The 16,080-nt window shown below is 32.4% G+C and overlaps 1 protein-coding gene across 4 annotated transcripts in view; it reads left to right on the forward strand.

Annotated features, from left to right (window-relative positions):
* LOC143239095 (single-stranded DNA-binding protein 3-like) overlaps positions 1-13,351 on the forward strand; it is a 54,433-nt gene extending 41,082 nt beyond the window's left edge. For 3 of the 4 annotated variants that reach the window (XM_076479912.1, XM_076479913.1, XM_076479916.1), the window contains 9 exons: positions 1,653-1,695; positions 2,178-2,213; positions 3,152-3,215; positions 4,562-4,621; positions 6,861-6,931; positions 7,629-7,716; positions 8,932-9,041; positions 9,475-9,576; positions 10,510-13,351. In XM_076479912.1, the coding sequence (XP_076336027.1) occupies positions 1,653-1,695; positions 2,178-2,213; positions 3,152-3,215; positions 4,562-4,621; positions 6,861-6,931; positions 7,629-7,716; positions 8,932-9,041; positions 9,475-9,558 (556 nt within the window). In that variant the 3' untranslated portion in view covers positions 9,559-9,576; positions 10,510-13,351. The remainder of the gene's footprint in view (positions 1-1,652; positions 1,696-2,177; positions 2,214-3,151; positions 3,216-4,561; positions 4,622-6,860; positions 6,932-7,628; positions 7,717-8,931; positions 9,042-9,474; positions 9,577-10,509) is intronic. The other variant, XM_076479915.1, reaches the window with a different exon arrangement.
* Positions 13,352-16,080: the final 2,729 nt, after the last annotated feature.

Genomic DNA, 16,080 nt, shown 5'->3' on the forward strand with positions numbered 1-16,080 from the left:
AGGCACAGTGGTTGAAGGGTAGACAAATTACACTATTTGGTCAGATAGTGGTAGCCCAAGAATTGATGATGGGTGCTTTCCTATTGGTGCTGCTTCCATCTAGTTTATGAGTTCAATATTAGGGGTGTCTGAAGTAGATATCTCTTAAGTAGCTTTACATATAAACTTTAAACAAACAGTACTGTACAATAATAGAATGTTTATTCCACTGTATTCCACTATTGGTTTGAGGTAAAATGGGTAGTAAATTTTTACAGTGACATCTTAACTTTAAAAATTTTTAACCATAGAATTTTATTTATGGTCTCAGTTTAATCTGAGTGAATTTATTTGTGTGTTTCATTTCTACTCACACAGAATTCAACTCTTATTTTATTTTTGAAATTGATACTAAGTCAAAATACAGTTACGTAACTTTGTATGCATGTTACTTACCTTATATCTAACACATTTTTTTAGTTTTTACCACTGTATCTGGCCCGGCATGGCCAGGTGGTTACAGTGCTCGACTTGTAGTTGGAGGGTTGTGAGTTCGAATCCCTGTCACACAAACATGCTTGCCCTTTCAGCCGTGGGGGTGTTATAATGTGATGATCAATCTCTCTATTTGTTGATAAAAGAGTAGCCCAAGAGTTGATGGTGGATGGTGATACTAGGGCTATAGTAAACTACCTAATATAGAAAGTTCTGTAATTAGGGTTATGCTGAACTACTTAATATAGAAAGTTCTATAACTTGGGCAATACTGAACTAATTAATATTATAGAAAGATGTGTTATCAAAACATGCTTGCCCTTTCAGCCATGGGGGTGTTGTAATGTGATGGTCAATCCCTCTATTTGTTGATAAAAGAGTAGCCCAAGAGTTGGTGGTGGATGGTGATGATTAGCTGCCTTTCTTCTAGTCTTACACTGCTAAATTAGGGATGGCTAGCGCAGGTAGACCTCGAGTAGCTTTGTGGGAATTTCAAAACAAACCATTGTATCTCCCATGGATCAACCTTCACCAAATTTGTTATGAAGGTTCATTAGCAAAAAAGCAAAACTGAAAATTTGTATGTATCAAGGTAGGGAAAAATATATATAAAAAATTCTGAAGACGTAACCACAAGAATTGATTGCTTGATAGAATTTATAGAGACATTTTGTTGTGAAGTTAATTTTATTTTTACCAGCATTAAAAAATGGACATTTTAAACTAATAACAGCTATAGAGTTGTAGTGATATTAGTTAGCACAAGTAACATCAGAGTGATAGAGTTACTGTTTCAAGAATGTTTACCAATAATGACTTGTTAAGTCTAATTGCAGTTTGAAGAAAAATTCTGTTGTTATACTGACTAAAAAATTACTTGCAGAAACTTGTATGTTTAAATTTGTGGAACTAATGTATATAATATGAGAAATGTGCAATTTCCATTTGTTGTGCAAGAATGAAATTTGGCAGACATCTTAGCTATGCAAAAGATAGAACTCTGGCTGTTTTGCACAAATGGAAGTTACATGTTTGTTGTAACATAGCTGTGTTGATAGAGCATCTTTGTTTTTTTTAATATGAGTATAAAAGTATATTACAGCATTTGTGAACTGTATATGAAGTAAGGTAGTATTTTTACCTCAAACCACTTTTATTTAATGTTTTCCAACATGAAGGCAAGGGCCTGGTGGAAGACCATGGCAGCCGAACGCCTCCGCTGTAAGTAACTTCCAAAGATTGTTGACTGTTTGGTGATTCAACTGTTTTGAAGTTATGTGCTATCAGATAAAATTGGTGATTGCTTTTTCACTGGAGTTCTTTGAAGAAGGGTTAAAATATCAGTTATGATAAAAACAAAAAGTACTAAAAACTGTTTCTATTTATAGAAGGGTAATTAGTAGTCCTATTTCTATCGTAATCAGTCCAGAGAAAGTTGTTGAAGTTAGAATTTGAGAACAAAAATAGATGAAACAATTAGCAAAGGAGAAACTTGCCATCTTATTTCAGGTCAAAGTATCTAATTATAATGTTCTTATATGATCTTTATACAGTGCAGTGAAAGACATTTAACAGAGAATGTTTGTGTTGTTTACTATATATATATATATAATGAGATCTTCTGCAAAACAGATACTGCACTAATGTTATCATACAGCTTGATTTATTGGAATTATGTTCAGAGTGGATTTTGTGTTTTTCAGATCACTTACTCATCTGCATCACCTGGTAGCCATTATGTAAGTATTCTTGAATGTTACATCAGAATTGTCTTTTGTCACCTCAATGAACTACCTAATATACAAAGTTCTGTAATTAGGGCTATAGTAAACTACCTAATATAGAAAGTTCTGTTATTAGGGTTATGCTGAACTACTTACTATAGAAAGTTCTGTAACTTGGGCTACACTGAACTAATTAATATTATAGAAAGATGTGTAACCAGGCCTACCTAGTGCCACAGTTTTGTTGGACAAATGCAGGACAGCTTTTAAACTTCCATCTCCAGAAAAAAGTTTATCATATTTTTGCAAACTTGTTTGTCCTACACAATCAGTATGGAGGAACATTTCTGTTTTCTGAACTTTTGATGACACAGACATTGGCATAATTCTAGTGTTAAATAATTACCAGTCATGTGTACATAGCTGCTTTCATGACATGAGATCTCCATTTGGAAAAGTAACCTTGGTCACAAGTACACAAATTACTTTTGTGACATATCCATTCAGTCATTGGATGCCTCAAATTCAAGAGAATAATAAAACAAACATTCATGTTATTCCATATAAATCAAAGACATTCTGGTCAAGTTTCTCAATACAACTTTTATGAATTTCTTTGATCAGATTGTGTAAACAAGCATTGGAAATCTTTATCTTCATACAGTAGATGGATTGTGGGAAGAAACAAGAGAAATTGATGTGCTTTGGATATGACTGACACCATTACGATGAAATCTTTTGCAATAGAACCAACACTGCAGGGCTGCTTATTAACATGCATAATTGTCAGAACATGACCCAACATGGTGACATTGACTAATGACATGATGAATCTTCAATATCATTTTAATACAATGCACTCAAATTTGAAATACTTACATACATAAATATATACTCCCTATTAAAATATATTTACTTTTTGTGTTTAATTATACCTTATTTATCTCAATTAGGGTCCTCCAGTCTCAGGGGCTGGTCCCCAGAGGTCAGGCACACCTATCATGCCCAGCCCACAAGGTAAACCTTGTTGTGAATATTGAATTAACTCACTTTTATAACTGCATAAGAATGTCTAATAATAAAGTATGGTATTGTGACACCTGTCAATATTGCCACCAATGTTTGTATGTTCTAAAAACATTTATGGTGATTATTACATTCCCAATACGTTTTCATGTTGTAAACTGTATGACAATCATAATTGTCTAAAGATTGTATATAAATTGCATGTAGCTTTAAGGTTTCATTTTTCTTTCATTGTAGTAATGCTCATAACATACTTTGTGCCACTACAAGCTTTTATAAACTGTTTTTTATATCAGCCATTTGTGACTGTTAATAAACCATAATTTCAAGACGTTCTGATAGTGACTATTATAAGCAGTTATTTTGTTTAAATACTTTATGTTGTAACTCATCCAGATATTTTATCTGCAGTAGAGTGAAACATTTAGTGGAATTAGAATTCTATTTCACCCTTGTCTCACCAGAAACCTGTACTGCGCTGATATAGAAGCAGGTAATCCAAGGTATTACTAGTATTATTATGGTGTAATATTGCACTGACAAACCATGCTTCACCAAGTTAAGGCATAAGACTTAGTGTGTCATATGTGGCTGACTTAAGTAGTATTTCTACTAAGATCTTTTTTCATATAGTCTATCTGACTGTGTGAGCTCTGGTATTGAATGAAAAAATACCTTGAAAGCAATGGCATAGAACCAACAAAGTGTATACACCACTGTTTAGTGGAAGATATACTCGAGCCACTGAAGAATGATCTGATGAAGATTAGTAAGTCATATTGTGAGACAGTATCACACTTATCACCCATCAAAATATGAAAGTTTATTAAACTGGAAAAAGGGAAAGTAACATTATGTACTCAGTAAAAATTGATTCAATTTTGCATATTTAAATTTATTGTGTGATACGGTTCAGATAACTGTTCATTAAGAGGTTATTATGTATGAGTTTAAACAGGTTGGTGTTATTTTGTTTGTTTATATTAATAGCTGAACTTAGTAAGAAACTCTGTATTCAGGGTTTTATTCTAAGACCAAACAGAATAAAAATGAAACTACAAATCCTGAAAAATTCATATACGTTACTGGTTTTTATTTTTTCAGAACCAGTCCCTAAATGGGCAACGTGAATAAGTTTAATGCCAAATGTTTTCTTTAACATGCACTTTTAAATTATCTGAGATACTCTAGTATTTACAAACATTAGGCTTTGCTCCAGTTATGTATAGTAAGCTGTACAAATGTTCTACATGAAACTCTGACATTTACATGTATGACTGTAAAACTTGACACAAATAAACTGTATCGTTTACTTAGTCCAGTTTCTTGTATTTTAGGATCAACTGGCCCATTCTCCCCGGCAAGTACAAGAATGAATGCTTCCAACTCACGGCCAGGTGAAGACAGCACACTCTTCACTGTCTCATTTCTAATACTTTCTTGGAAGTCTTTCAGAGTTTATTTATAACACAAGAAATTTATTAGTTCTCAGTGTGTGTTTAAGTATTGGTTTGTGAATCTTTGTTCTTTTAAAAGCTTGCCATTTACTATTCTGTACCTGACATACATCTTATATAACTAATTGAGAGTCAATTGAGGGCAAATTTTCATTATTACATAAAACTAGTAATCTTGTATTAGTAATCCAGCTTAAAATACAAATTAACATTCAGAAAGTTGGGTTTGTGATCTTAGTGTTATTAGCCGTATAGTTACTGTAACATACACTTCACCAGTTTTTAATTATGTTACATTTAGTAAAGTATTTATGTTTATTGAATAACTTGTTTTGAAGAAATTAATATATCTCTTAACTGAAATTGACTTTTAAAAAACAGAACTATTCTAAAATAACATTTTACAAATAATTTAAATGTGACAAATTATGTCATAAGATACATTTAGATACTACATCAGTTGCAAAGGAACAGACATTCATTACTTAATTAATTATTGACAGTCAAGAGTAAATTTAATTTTTAATTGTTTGTTTGTTTAGAAGTAAGCACAAAGCTACTCAATGGGCTATCTGTGCTCTGCCCACCACGGGTATCGAAACCCGGTTTTTAATGTGTAAGTCCGCAGACATACCACTGTGCCACTGGGGGGCATTTTAATTGTTTAAAAATATGTTAAAAATAAATGTTTGTATGATATTTTTGGCAGTTTTAATTTTGCCACAATATATACATAATTATGTATTTAGAATAAGCACTGATTTATAGTGGTTTAGAATAAATTTATATACAGTGAACAAAATGTACATCTGTATTGGTTTAGGATAAACAGTGATGTGTGATAAACAAGAGGAACTTGTGTATTAATTTTCAGTGTTGGAATGAATTGTAATAATTTACTCAGATACCACGAGGGCTGATTTTAAATCTTTATCAATTTGAGTTCACTGTGGACATAAGATTAGACATTACAGGAAGCAGTTTTTTTTTAATTCAGTTCATAGTGGATTGTTGCCCGGCATGGCTGGGTGGTTAAAGCAGTTGACTCATAATTAGAGGGTTGCGGGTTTGAATCCCCTTTACACCGAACATGCTTTCCCTCTCAGACATGAGGATGTTATAATGTTATGGTCAATCCCACTATTCGATGATAAAAGAGTAGTCAAAGAATTGGCGGTAGGTGGTGATGACTAGCTGCCTTCCTTCTAATCTTACACTGCTAAATTAGGGATGGCTAGCAGAGATAGCCCTCGTGTTGCTTTTCTTAAAATTCAAAAACAAAAAACATACTGGTTTGTAAATGGCATTAAAACATAAGTATTTTTTAATATGTATTTTGTCTTTTATTCTGACTGAAACAGTATTTTTTTGTAATATAATTGTTTTGAATTATTTTATTTTCTTCACATGTGAGAAATTTCTATTTTTAAACTGTTACTAAAACTTGGAAAACATTGCCAGCTAAGAGTTATGTATTCTTCATTATATCTGGAGACATTGACATCTCAGCTCTATCAGTATTGATTTTTGGTGTTCTACAACCAGTCAAATGTTGCATGAAGGGAAAGAAGGATTGATATTTTAACTGAGATGGAAATAAATGAAGTATAGTGAAAACAGATGGGGAAGTATGAACTAGGTAGACAAAGGATATGATGATAATTAAAGAGAATAGCTAAATCTACAAGAAAGAAATGTAGGTAATGAGTAAAAATGAGTATAGCATACTTTTAGTGAGCATAAAGATATTTGTTAAATTTGTATAATCGTAAAAACTGTGTCGTACTTGTGCACATTTCTCAGTGTTCAACATATAGACGTACATAGGTGCAGTAAAAAAAAAACAGTTGTTTTATCCACCCACCTTACTTTAATTAAGAAAATTGATGTAAGATATCATGGTAAGTTTTCAAAGTTTGTGTTGGAAGTTTAAGATATAACTGCTAACACCAAAGGTTATAGATTTTAAGATAACATTCCACTAAATAATGTAGTCTAAGTCATAAGTTGAAGAAGCTACATGGTCTTTTTCTGTTTAGGGTACTTTTAGGTTGTAATTGCATGATCATGGACAGGTGAAACTGTTCTTCCTTTCTCAGATTATTATTGCATTGAAAGCTAATTTAGATGAACTGTAACCCTCATTAGTGTTCAGTTGTATATAGATTTTTTTTTATAGATTCATCAAGTTCTGGTGGTGAGAGTATGTATACAATGATGAAAGCAGCTCCTGGAGGAAGTATGCCAGGGGTAAGATTAATATCAGTAAATGTAAAGAGGTTGTTTCCACTTAATGTGTGTAACAATAAGTGAATGGTTATGTCTTTGACTGAGTAGAAGATTAAGTTATTGGCTTGCTTGCTGAATCAATGATTGATTGGTTTAATAAATAAGTGGTTATGTTTGTGACTTGAGTAGACTGTTGAATAATTGGCTTTCTTGCTGAATAGACAGGTGGTTTGATCAGTAAATGAACAGTAAAGTTTCTGACTGTGTAAACCATTGAATAATTGGCTTTCTGTATAGATGGCTGGTTGATTGTTCATCTTACCTCTTAGATGTGTAGGATAACAGTGGATAGTTAGGTGTAATGTTGATGTTAACTGATGATTTATATAAATTATACGTTTTTTTCCTTTATCTATAAAAACAAGTGTTGTAGGCATATACTGATGAAAAAAAACTGAATATTTGTTTTGAAAACAAGACTTCAGAGCTACAAACCTTTTTTTCTGTGCTAATGGGTTTATCAAAATGTGAAAATTATGGTTCACTAAATTAGAAATGATTGATTGTGAGGACCTTGATTGTCTCAATGTACATATTTAATTTCCAAAGAAAAGTGACTTTAAACTTTCAAATTTCAGTTGTTAAACAATGGTTAATATCTATAAACCTTTCTGAGAAGAAATCTATTCTAAAATGATTTCACAAACTTTTTTAACAGTATCCAATTGGACCAGGGCCTGATGGTTCGATGGGACCAATGGGTCCAGACATAGGGACCTCAATCATGAATGGAATGTCCTCTGCAGGTATAACTATAACTAATTTTACTGCAAGTATATGAAAGTGTGACTGTACAGAGGGAAACTGTCTCACAATAAACTTTTATCATTGTATCTATTAGAATGTTTATTATCCTTTAGGAAATGGATACTCTTTTCAACTCTTTTTCAGGCAGATGGTTTGACAAAACAAGGTGATTGATTAATTAGAAGCTTACTTAGCCCAGGCATAATAATCCTTTGTGTTCTGTATCTTACCAACAAAACTTTATATGTAAAATAGCAGGACCAATATAAGTTATGAAATTGTTGTTAGAATGTCATCATAAGTATTTTTAACTTTATTCATGAAGAATCTGTATGTTCATAAACGTTTCACCTATTTTTAATTATGAGAAGAACCAGAAAAGAAAATTTCCCATAATCTAATGCACTAGTTCCCATTCTATGGTGTGATGAGATGTGTATAAAGGTTATGGAACATTAGGAGTTTTTCATCCATTGATGTAAAGTGTGCAGAACAGATGTACATAGGGTGGTAAATATGGTTATAGAAACATGAGGTGGAAAGAGAATTTTTTAAATATGTGGTGGTTAAAAACAAGTAAGAAAATATTTAGAATTTAAAGAAATAAAAATATGTTCTAAAAACATAACTTTAATTATTCACTATTCCACTAATTTTTTTTTTCTGTCTCTCCTTATCTTTGCTGGTTGTTACTTTGGAATGACACCTGTCAGTGGACCAGTGGCTTTCAACCACTGATCTATTTTCAAATAATTATCAGTCACACAGGTGTTTTCTATAAACTTGGATATGGACAGCATGTTTTCTTAATAATAATTATAGAAAACAACAACAAAAGATTGAATCTTCATTTTTGATAAATGTTTATACTTTCTATGATAAGAACATGACTGTTATTGTAGTTATATAGGTTTAAGTTATTTAAGTTATCAGTGTACATAATACAGTATAAGTAAATATTGATTTATACTGTTCAAAAACAAACTGGAGGGTAAGGTTATAGTATTACTGATACATCTTTGTTAATATTCTGTAACTTTTTATTGCATAAACAAGTTTTTGTTGTAAAGTCCATAACGTAATTTTGCTGCTGTTAAAAATTCCACATAATAATTGTTTGTTCCTGTTTACTTGATGGTTTAAATGGTGTTGTAAACCCAAAAATAATGTTGTTTATGTTGGAAGATTCATAAAATAATTTTCATTCTCATTAGGTGATGGCTTAGATGGTATGAAAAACTCTCCTGCTAATGGCCCTGGTACACCTAGGGAAGAAGGGCCACCTATGGGAGAATATGGCATTTCAGGGTATGGGCAAGAAAATGTAAGTAACTGCTAATAGGTGGGTACTTTTTGTACATTTGAGCTAACGAGATTCCTTGTTTACTTCTATTTCATAATTATTCCTTATGTGAGTATTTATGGTTGTAATTTGAAGTCACATTTTACGGTTGGTTAAGACAGTGTGTTCAGTACAAGGACTTAGTTTTCTCTAGATTTCTTCTGCCTTTTTTTTTTTTCTTGGTTTCAAGAAAACCTCTCAGGCTAAATGGTGGCAAGAGACTCAGCAGGAGTTTGAAATGTTGCTTTAAGAGAAAAGGCTGGGAAAGTCCATAGAAAACTCAGTCAAAATAAGCTTGAAGTATTTTAATCAGGTTCCTGTAGCTGTTATATTAGTAACTTCACATTCTTAAAGGAGTCTAGTTAGCTCCACCCACATTGTAGCCTGCTTTTGAGTGTGCCTTCTTGGCTTACAGATACCGGGGGATACGTCGGGAATTGACATACAGTGCCATCTGCAAGCATGTAGCAGTCATCAGGTTCATCCTTGTGAAATTTAAATTCAGGAAAATCTCCAGGTACGTCATCAGACCAGCTTGTTACTGTTTCTTGTATAATAACCTGAAACCTGGAACTGTAGTAGATTACATCCCTTTTAGGGACAGCTAGTGCAGGTGGCTATTGTGTAGCTTTGAATAAATATCTGAAGCAAACAAAAATCTTTGATTTTTATGTTTATTTTAAAATATACTTGTAATTTTTCTAATTTTGTTTTTCTGCTTATTATCCTTGGGGGGAGGAAAAGAGAGGGTTTTCTACATAGATGATTAGTGGGAATATTATGTGGAATTGGCATCTATTAAGCCTACTTAGCCAAAATTAGGCTTGGCATGAGAGGATCCTCCTTTATAGCATTTCAGCACGTGGACAAACAGATGATTAAATTGCTTCCAAGTTGAGGTAAGCATGCAGTTATAAGTTGTGTGTTGAGATGAAGATAAATTAAGATGGTTAGTATATTATACATAAGAGCATACTTTATTAAATGTTTCCAAACATCTTGGTCCATTCTAATATTTTTTCCAAGCTATATATTATTTCATCCATTAATAAGTTATGTTTTTATTATTATTATTTTTTGTAATTGGTGATTTATAGTTATTATAAAATGGATATATTATTGTTTTTGTTGCTGTTGTTTTTTGTTTTGTTTTAAATTCACCCTTAAAATTGGTTTTAAGTTCATCTGTCCTCCACATTGACTTGGAAATGTGATTTCCTACACATATATAATTACCACTAGGACCTCACCTGATTTCTCTCAGATTTTTCAGTTTTTCAACCAAATAACCATTTTTTTTTAGCATACTTGTTAGATTTATTCCAAAGTTTATTGTTGTATTTAAAATATACATTTCTGTAGACAGACATCAGGTGTCAGTTTATTCTTTGTTTGTCATTTTTCATTGTCAACATATACAAGTTCTTAAAGTTTCTATAACTTTTTGCAGACCAGAATTAATTGGTGGCAATATTAAAATTCTAAAGAGAACATCGAGGAGAAAGACCAGAGGTTTGAAAAGAACACCCAGAAGATTGAGGAAGAACCCAAGATGGTTACCAGGAACAACTATAAGAGTACAAAAGAAACTGTTGATTAAACATGAAACATTCCCATATAGCTACATTATGTTGTTGTTTCTTTTTCAAAATTGCTGGATTTTGTTTAGAAGCGTGACATCTCTGTTAGGGAGCTTTTGAATACTTGTCTTGAAATTTCACAAACTGAAAAAGTCAGTCATAAACGTCTTTGAAACAGATCATTAATTGAGAATGAATTTTAGATTTGATGTAACCTTGTATAAATGAAAACTCTTGTAAAAAAAAAAAAAAAGTTTTGTTAGTTTGTTCTCGTTTTGGGTATTTGAGACTGGTCTTCGAATCCAACAGTGCACTAAAATAAAAACCAGTACTTTTGTCAGTTATCTTTATCTGTGACTAGAGACAATGGGTGAAAATTTTTCAAACCTGAATGAACTGAATATTGTCCACTTGGGCTTATCTCTTGGAACTGTAACCAGAATGATCGAGCTCTGTGTAAGGCTTCTATTAAGTTCTAAGGGCCTCTATCAAAGTTTCATCTCCGTGTCAATATTTTCTCTTTCTCTTTTCCTCTTGGTAAATTTCACTACATCATCAACATCATGACCATCAACATCGCTGTATTCTGGACGTCGTTTCCCAACAGACTGTATATTGCCACAGTTGCGTAGAGACAGTCAAAGTGGTAAGGTTCTAACTGTGGGAACAGTTTACCAACTTTTCATTGTTTTGTTAATGATAGCCCTTCCTTTCAGCATTTTCATCATCCAATTTTGAAGAGGAGTTAACTTGTGATGAAAAACTTCATTATGGCTCAATACTAAATATTTCTTAAGTCAATGAAACCCTAAAAAAAGGTTGCTATTTGAAGAGTAAATTGTTTTTTTGGGGTATTATATCAGACAAGTTGTATTAGACCTGACACTGAAATCTGTTGTTAAACTGCATAATTTCCACAGATGTGTCGTTAGAAACTGTTCTGTTCTGTTGAACCAATGACAGCTTGTCTAAGTATACTATTTAACCAACTACAAGTTAGTTAAATGTAATATCTAACAAATCAAAAGTTGTTTCATTATACTGTTGATCCACCAAAAAGTTTGATGATATCAAGTCATAAATTGTATGACTATATAATTGAATCAATGACAAGTGTTGTAACAGTAGTACTGAACCAGTTAGAAATGGTAATTTTTGTCATCGAATCAACATATAATAGATTTGTTGAATATGAGAACTACTTCAGCTGATAGCTTATCAACTGAGCCAGCCAAAATTGACTTCTATGTTAAGTGAAGTATTCAGTTGTTCTAGCTTTGAATGGAACAGCTAGAACATGTTTAAATAGGTTTTTTTTGTTTTTTTTAAACTTTGCTTGTTTATTAAACCAGTCATTCTGAGTACTTCAAGACTTTGGTGGTTGGTTAACCAGTTGAAAAAACCTAACTTTTACTGATAGAATATGTACTTAACTGATGAGAGTCAATCAGAGACATGGAAAAAGTGTAATTAAACAAAATAGTAAGTTTTTTTTTACTGATTGTAAGAAGTTATGTTGTTGATTGTTTGTTTTGAAGATGTTTGAACCTCCAGTTAAGTTGGGGAAAGTGAAGTTTAAGAATCAAGATGAAGACAGTTGATAACACATTTTATTTAGAAGGTTTAAATGTCCTGGAATAACTGATTTCATCTTCAGTGAAATTTGAAAATTGTGTTATAAAAATTAGTTAATAATCATCTTTGTCATGATTCTCCAATTTCACTGAAGATGGAATAAGTTATTCCAAACTGTTAGAACCCTGTGAATAAAATGTTTTGTTTTATCAACTGTCTTTATTTTCATTATTAGACACTGGTTAAGTTGATTTTAAACTTGTTCATTCTAAGTGCATATATAGTTCTGATAATGTTAGAAGTTCCCCACTCCACCAACACCCAAAAAAAAAAAAAAATATATATATATATATATATATATACTGGACCAGTAAAAGATAATTCATATAACTTGGGGATTTTTAAAGAAAGAGCCAAGTGGCACAGTGGCATGTCTGCAGAGTTACAATGCTATAAACTGGGTTTCAATACCCATGGTGGGCAAAGCACAGGTAGCTCGTTATGTGTAACCTTGTGCTCAACTACAAACAAAATTTAAAATAAAATGCAAATTATGTTAAGCCCTGGTTGCTCTTAACGTTAAAGAAGAATTTAAAAAGAAAAAAGACAATACTTAAATAGGTTTCAGAGATGTTTTGTTGTGGATTTTTGCTCACATGTTTCAATTCGAGTGCAGAAGTATTCATTTATTTACAAAAGCACTGTGGGTATGGTTTTTATATTTTTCATTTACTAGTACTGGCTTGAATTATGTTTATGAATCTGTTTGTATAAAGAGTATTTATTGATGTGTTTAATGTCTTGGTGGCTGCATTAATATTCTAGGTATTACTATTTGTTTTAATTTAAAACAATTTTTTTCTGTTAATGCTAAAAGTGTTTTTAGGCATAGTATTGTAATATATGTTTTACAGCACCACCTTGCTGTAAAGTGAATAACCAGGACTAAAGCTACAACACGGCCTCACTTTGTGAAAAACGTTATTTCATTTATTATTTGATGTAAATAATGTACTTGTTAACGACAATTGGTAAACAATAACCCCCAAAATGGAAGTTTTGAAGTGATGATGGTCCCAGGATGGGGTTGAAAGGATGTCAATAAAGTGTTGAGTATGGAAAAAACGAACACAAAAATCTCAGTGTGCTATTTGCTAAAGTAGAAGTGCTGCCAAACTTTAGGAATAAGACAGATGTTAAATCTGTTATGAGAAATAAATATAATTTGAGAAGAGTGGGATTTTTGAACTTGCAAGCAGGCATTATCCAGAGATTACACCATATTAAACTTTTTTTTGTCCGTTACATTACTCATCGTAAAAAACTAACCATAAAAATCGAGATATAGAGGTGGTGTCCCTAGTGGGTAATAGATGTTGTTAATTATATTTTTAATCCAATTCATACATTATTAAAGGGAAATTAAAAGATGTTAACACAAGAATAGCTTATTCGAATTTGGGACAGAAATGTTTATAAAATTTGTTTCTTTGTTTTTTAATTAATTGTCATCTCGTAAGCAATTAAGGATATAATTGTTATTTGTTGTAATCCTTTGTGTAGTATTGTAGCTAGGACTTGTTTAGGTATCAACAAGACCCTTAGCTTGTGGTAAGTCTCCATGTAAAAATGTTAGAGTTTTTCAAATTATATAAAGTAGTTCACTTTATCTACCACAGCCTTAAAGGTGCATAAAATTTTACAAACACCAGGACACACTAGTTGTGACTGTGGTTACACACAGGGTTCTTTTGAGATGGTGTCAATCCAGTGAGACTGACTTTTTAAAATATACGGTTAAATAAAGACACTGATCAGGGTTCAGAGGTTTAGGAAAACTTGCGACCAATTTGTGACAAGGAATAAAAACCATCTGGTGGCTAAAGACAAACTAAACTGGAGGAGATGCGAGATTGTAAACAACCTTGTGACAAAAATTCCAAACCAGTCTACTGGTAGGAAGCTAGTTATAACAAACTTGGTGATAACTATCTTGTGACATAAGGTTAGAATCCATCTGAAGATAGATGGTCATAATTAATCTAAAGATATAGAAAAATTGTGGCAGAAGGCCACACTTAATGACTGAAGATTGAAATCAACCTGACATCATAAGGTTAGATCCCACCTAGTAACTGGAGATTGAAACAGCCTGATATCAGAAGGTGAGATCCCACCCAGTAACTGGAGAGTGAAACAGCCTTACATCAGAAGGTTGAAACAGTCTGGCATCAGAAGGTTAGATCCCACCTAGTGACTAAAGATTTAAATAACATTGTGATTGAAAGCTAGAAGCATAAAGCTTCTTCTGTGGCAGGAGATTAAGTTGACTCATTTGTCAATAAGTAAAAATTGTCTCCTGTGGTTTTGTATCAAAATTTAAGATAATTTAAGTTTCAATAAATGAGAAAAATAACTTTGTAACTAACACTTCAGCTAAAGGAAGTTGGAATTCTTGAGTGTATCTAAAGCAGTAGATTCCAAACATTCTCCATTTAGGAATAATTAAGATTATATAGTTCTGTAATCGCTGTTATATAAAGAACGAAACTCTCTTGGGTATATCTGAAAGATGTTTATGTTGTTGTTTTTTTATCGGCTTTTCTATTTCAGATTTGAAATTTTGACCATGCGCAGTGGTGATTAACCGAACATGGGCACCTAACCACACATTTTTGTCTAAGTTAAATTTATCAATGATCAATTTCATAGTAAAACTATATATGGCGAAAATGATGTATAGAATGTTATCGCGCATTCTGGAGACTTTGTTAAAGTTTCATCAAAAACATATAAAATTGCTCCAATCAGAAAAATGAAACTGCACAAGTAATGATTTTTTGGTTTTCACAAATTCTGTTGTAATATAAACTCCTTAAAAACGTTTTTCATGGAGGCAAAGAAAGATGCTCTTGGAAGAGTGTGAACAAAGAACAGGCTTCGATATTTTTTATTCTTGAACTTAATTGATAAATCGGCTTTGGCCAAGCGTCAAATTAGGTTTAAACAAATATATAAATAGAAAAAAGAAACATCTCCCTGGTTCTACCGAAACGAAAAGGCAGGGAATAAAGAACTGTGATAATTACTCTCTCTTAGAAAGGGAGAATTTGGACACTCGGGGCGTGAATTAGTAAGGTTTTTGCTCAAATGTCTTCAGGTGACCCAATTCCACATGACAAAAGGCGACCCTGATAGAGAGGTCAGCTGCAGGTGTTTTGTCTACACCGTAAATCACCGAGGCGTGACGTCATGTCGATGCATTGTATCACGTCTTGCTTGTTTCTGTTAGAAATTATAGTGGTTCTTTGTTTCGTTTGTTTGTTCTAAACCACACATTGCTTCTGTACGAAGTCAGGACTCTGTGATAAGCCCCTTCTGTAATTTTGCATCCTGTACGATATCAACAATGTAACACTGATCTGCTTAAGAAGGAATACTAGAAAATAACGTTTTAATCATCAGTATTGTTGAAATACAGTTAAAGAGAGCGTAATAAGAGTTCGTTGTTATTGATACAGTACGATACATTTCTGTGTTAAGAGTATAATACGATATTTTGAAAGCTTAATTTCTTGTGCAAATGAAAATCCAAAATAACAGTGTGTGTGTATAAAACTGTAATTCTACAGTAAATAGTGCTTCGTAAGTTTCCCTTAATATTTGATGAGGATAAACTTGCGGTACTTGAATTGATTACTGCCATTTCTTTACAGATTTGAAACACATTTCTCAGTAGTCGCTAGTTCACCACTCAAAATCGTTCCCTTGACGACGAAGAAATGATCATGGAAACACAAGCAACTTCATTCTGTTTTGAAACGCCCTCTTTACATTACAGTAATGCAATGGTATAAATCGTGTTT

Source organism: Tachypleus tridentatus, chromosome 13, assembly GCF_004210375.1.
Source record: "Tachypleus tridentatus isolate NWPU-2018 chromosome 13, ASM421037v1, whole genome shotgun sequence".
Lineage (NCBI taxonomy): Eukaryota > Metazoa > Arthropoda > Merostomata > Xiphosura > Limulidae > Tachypleus > Tachypleus tridentatus.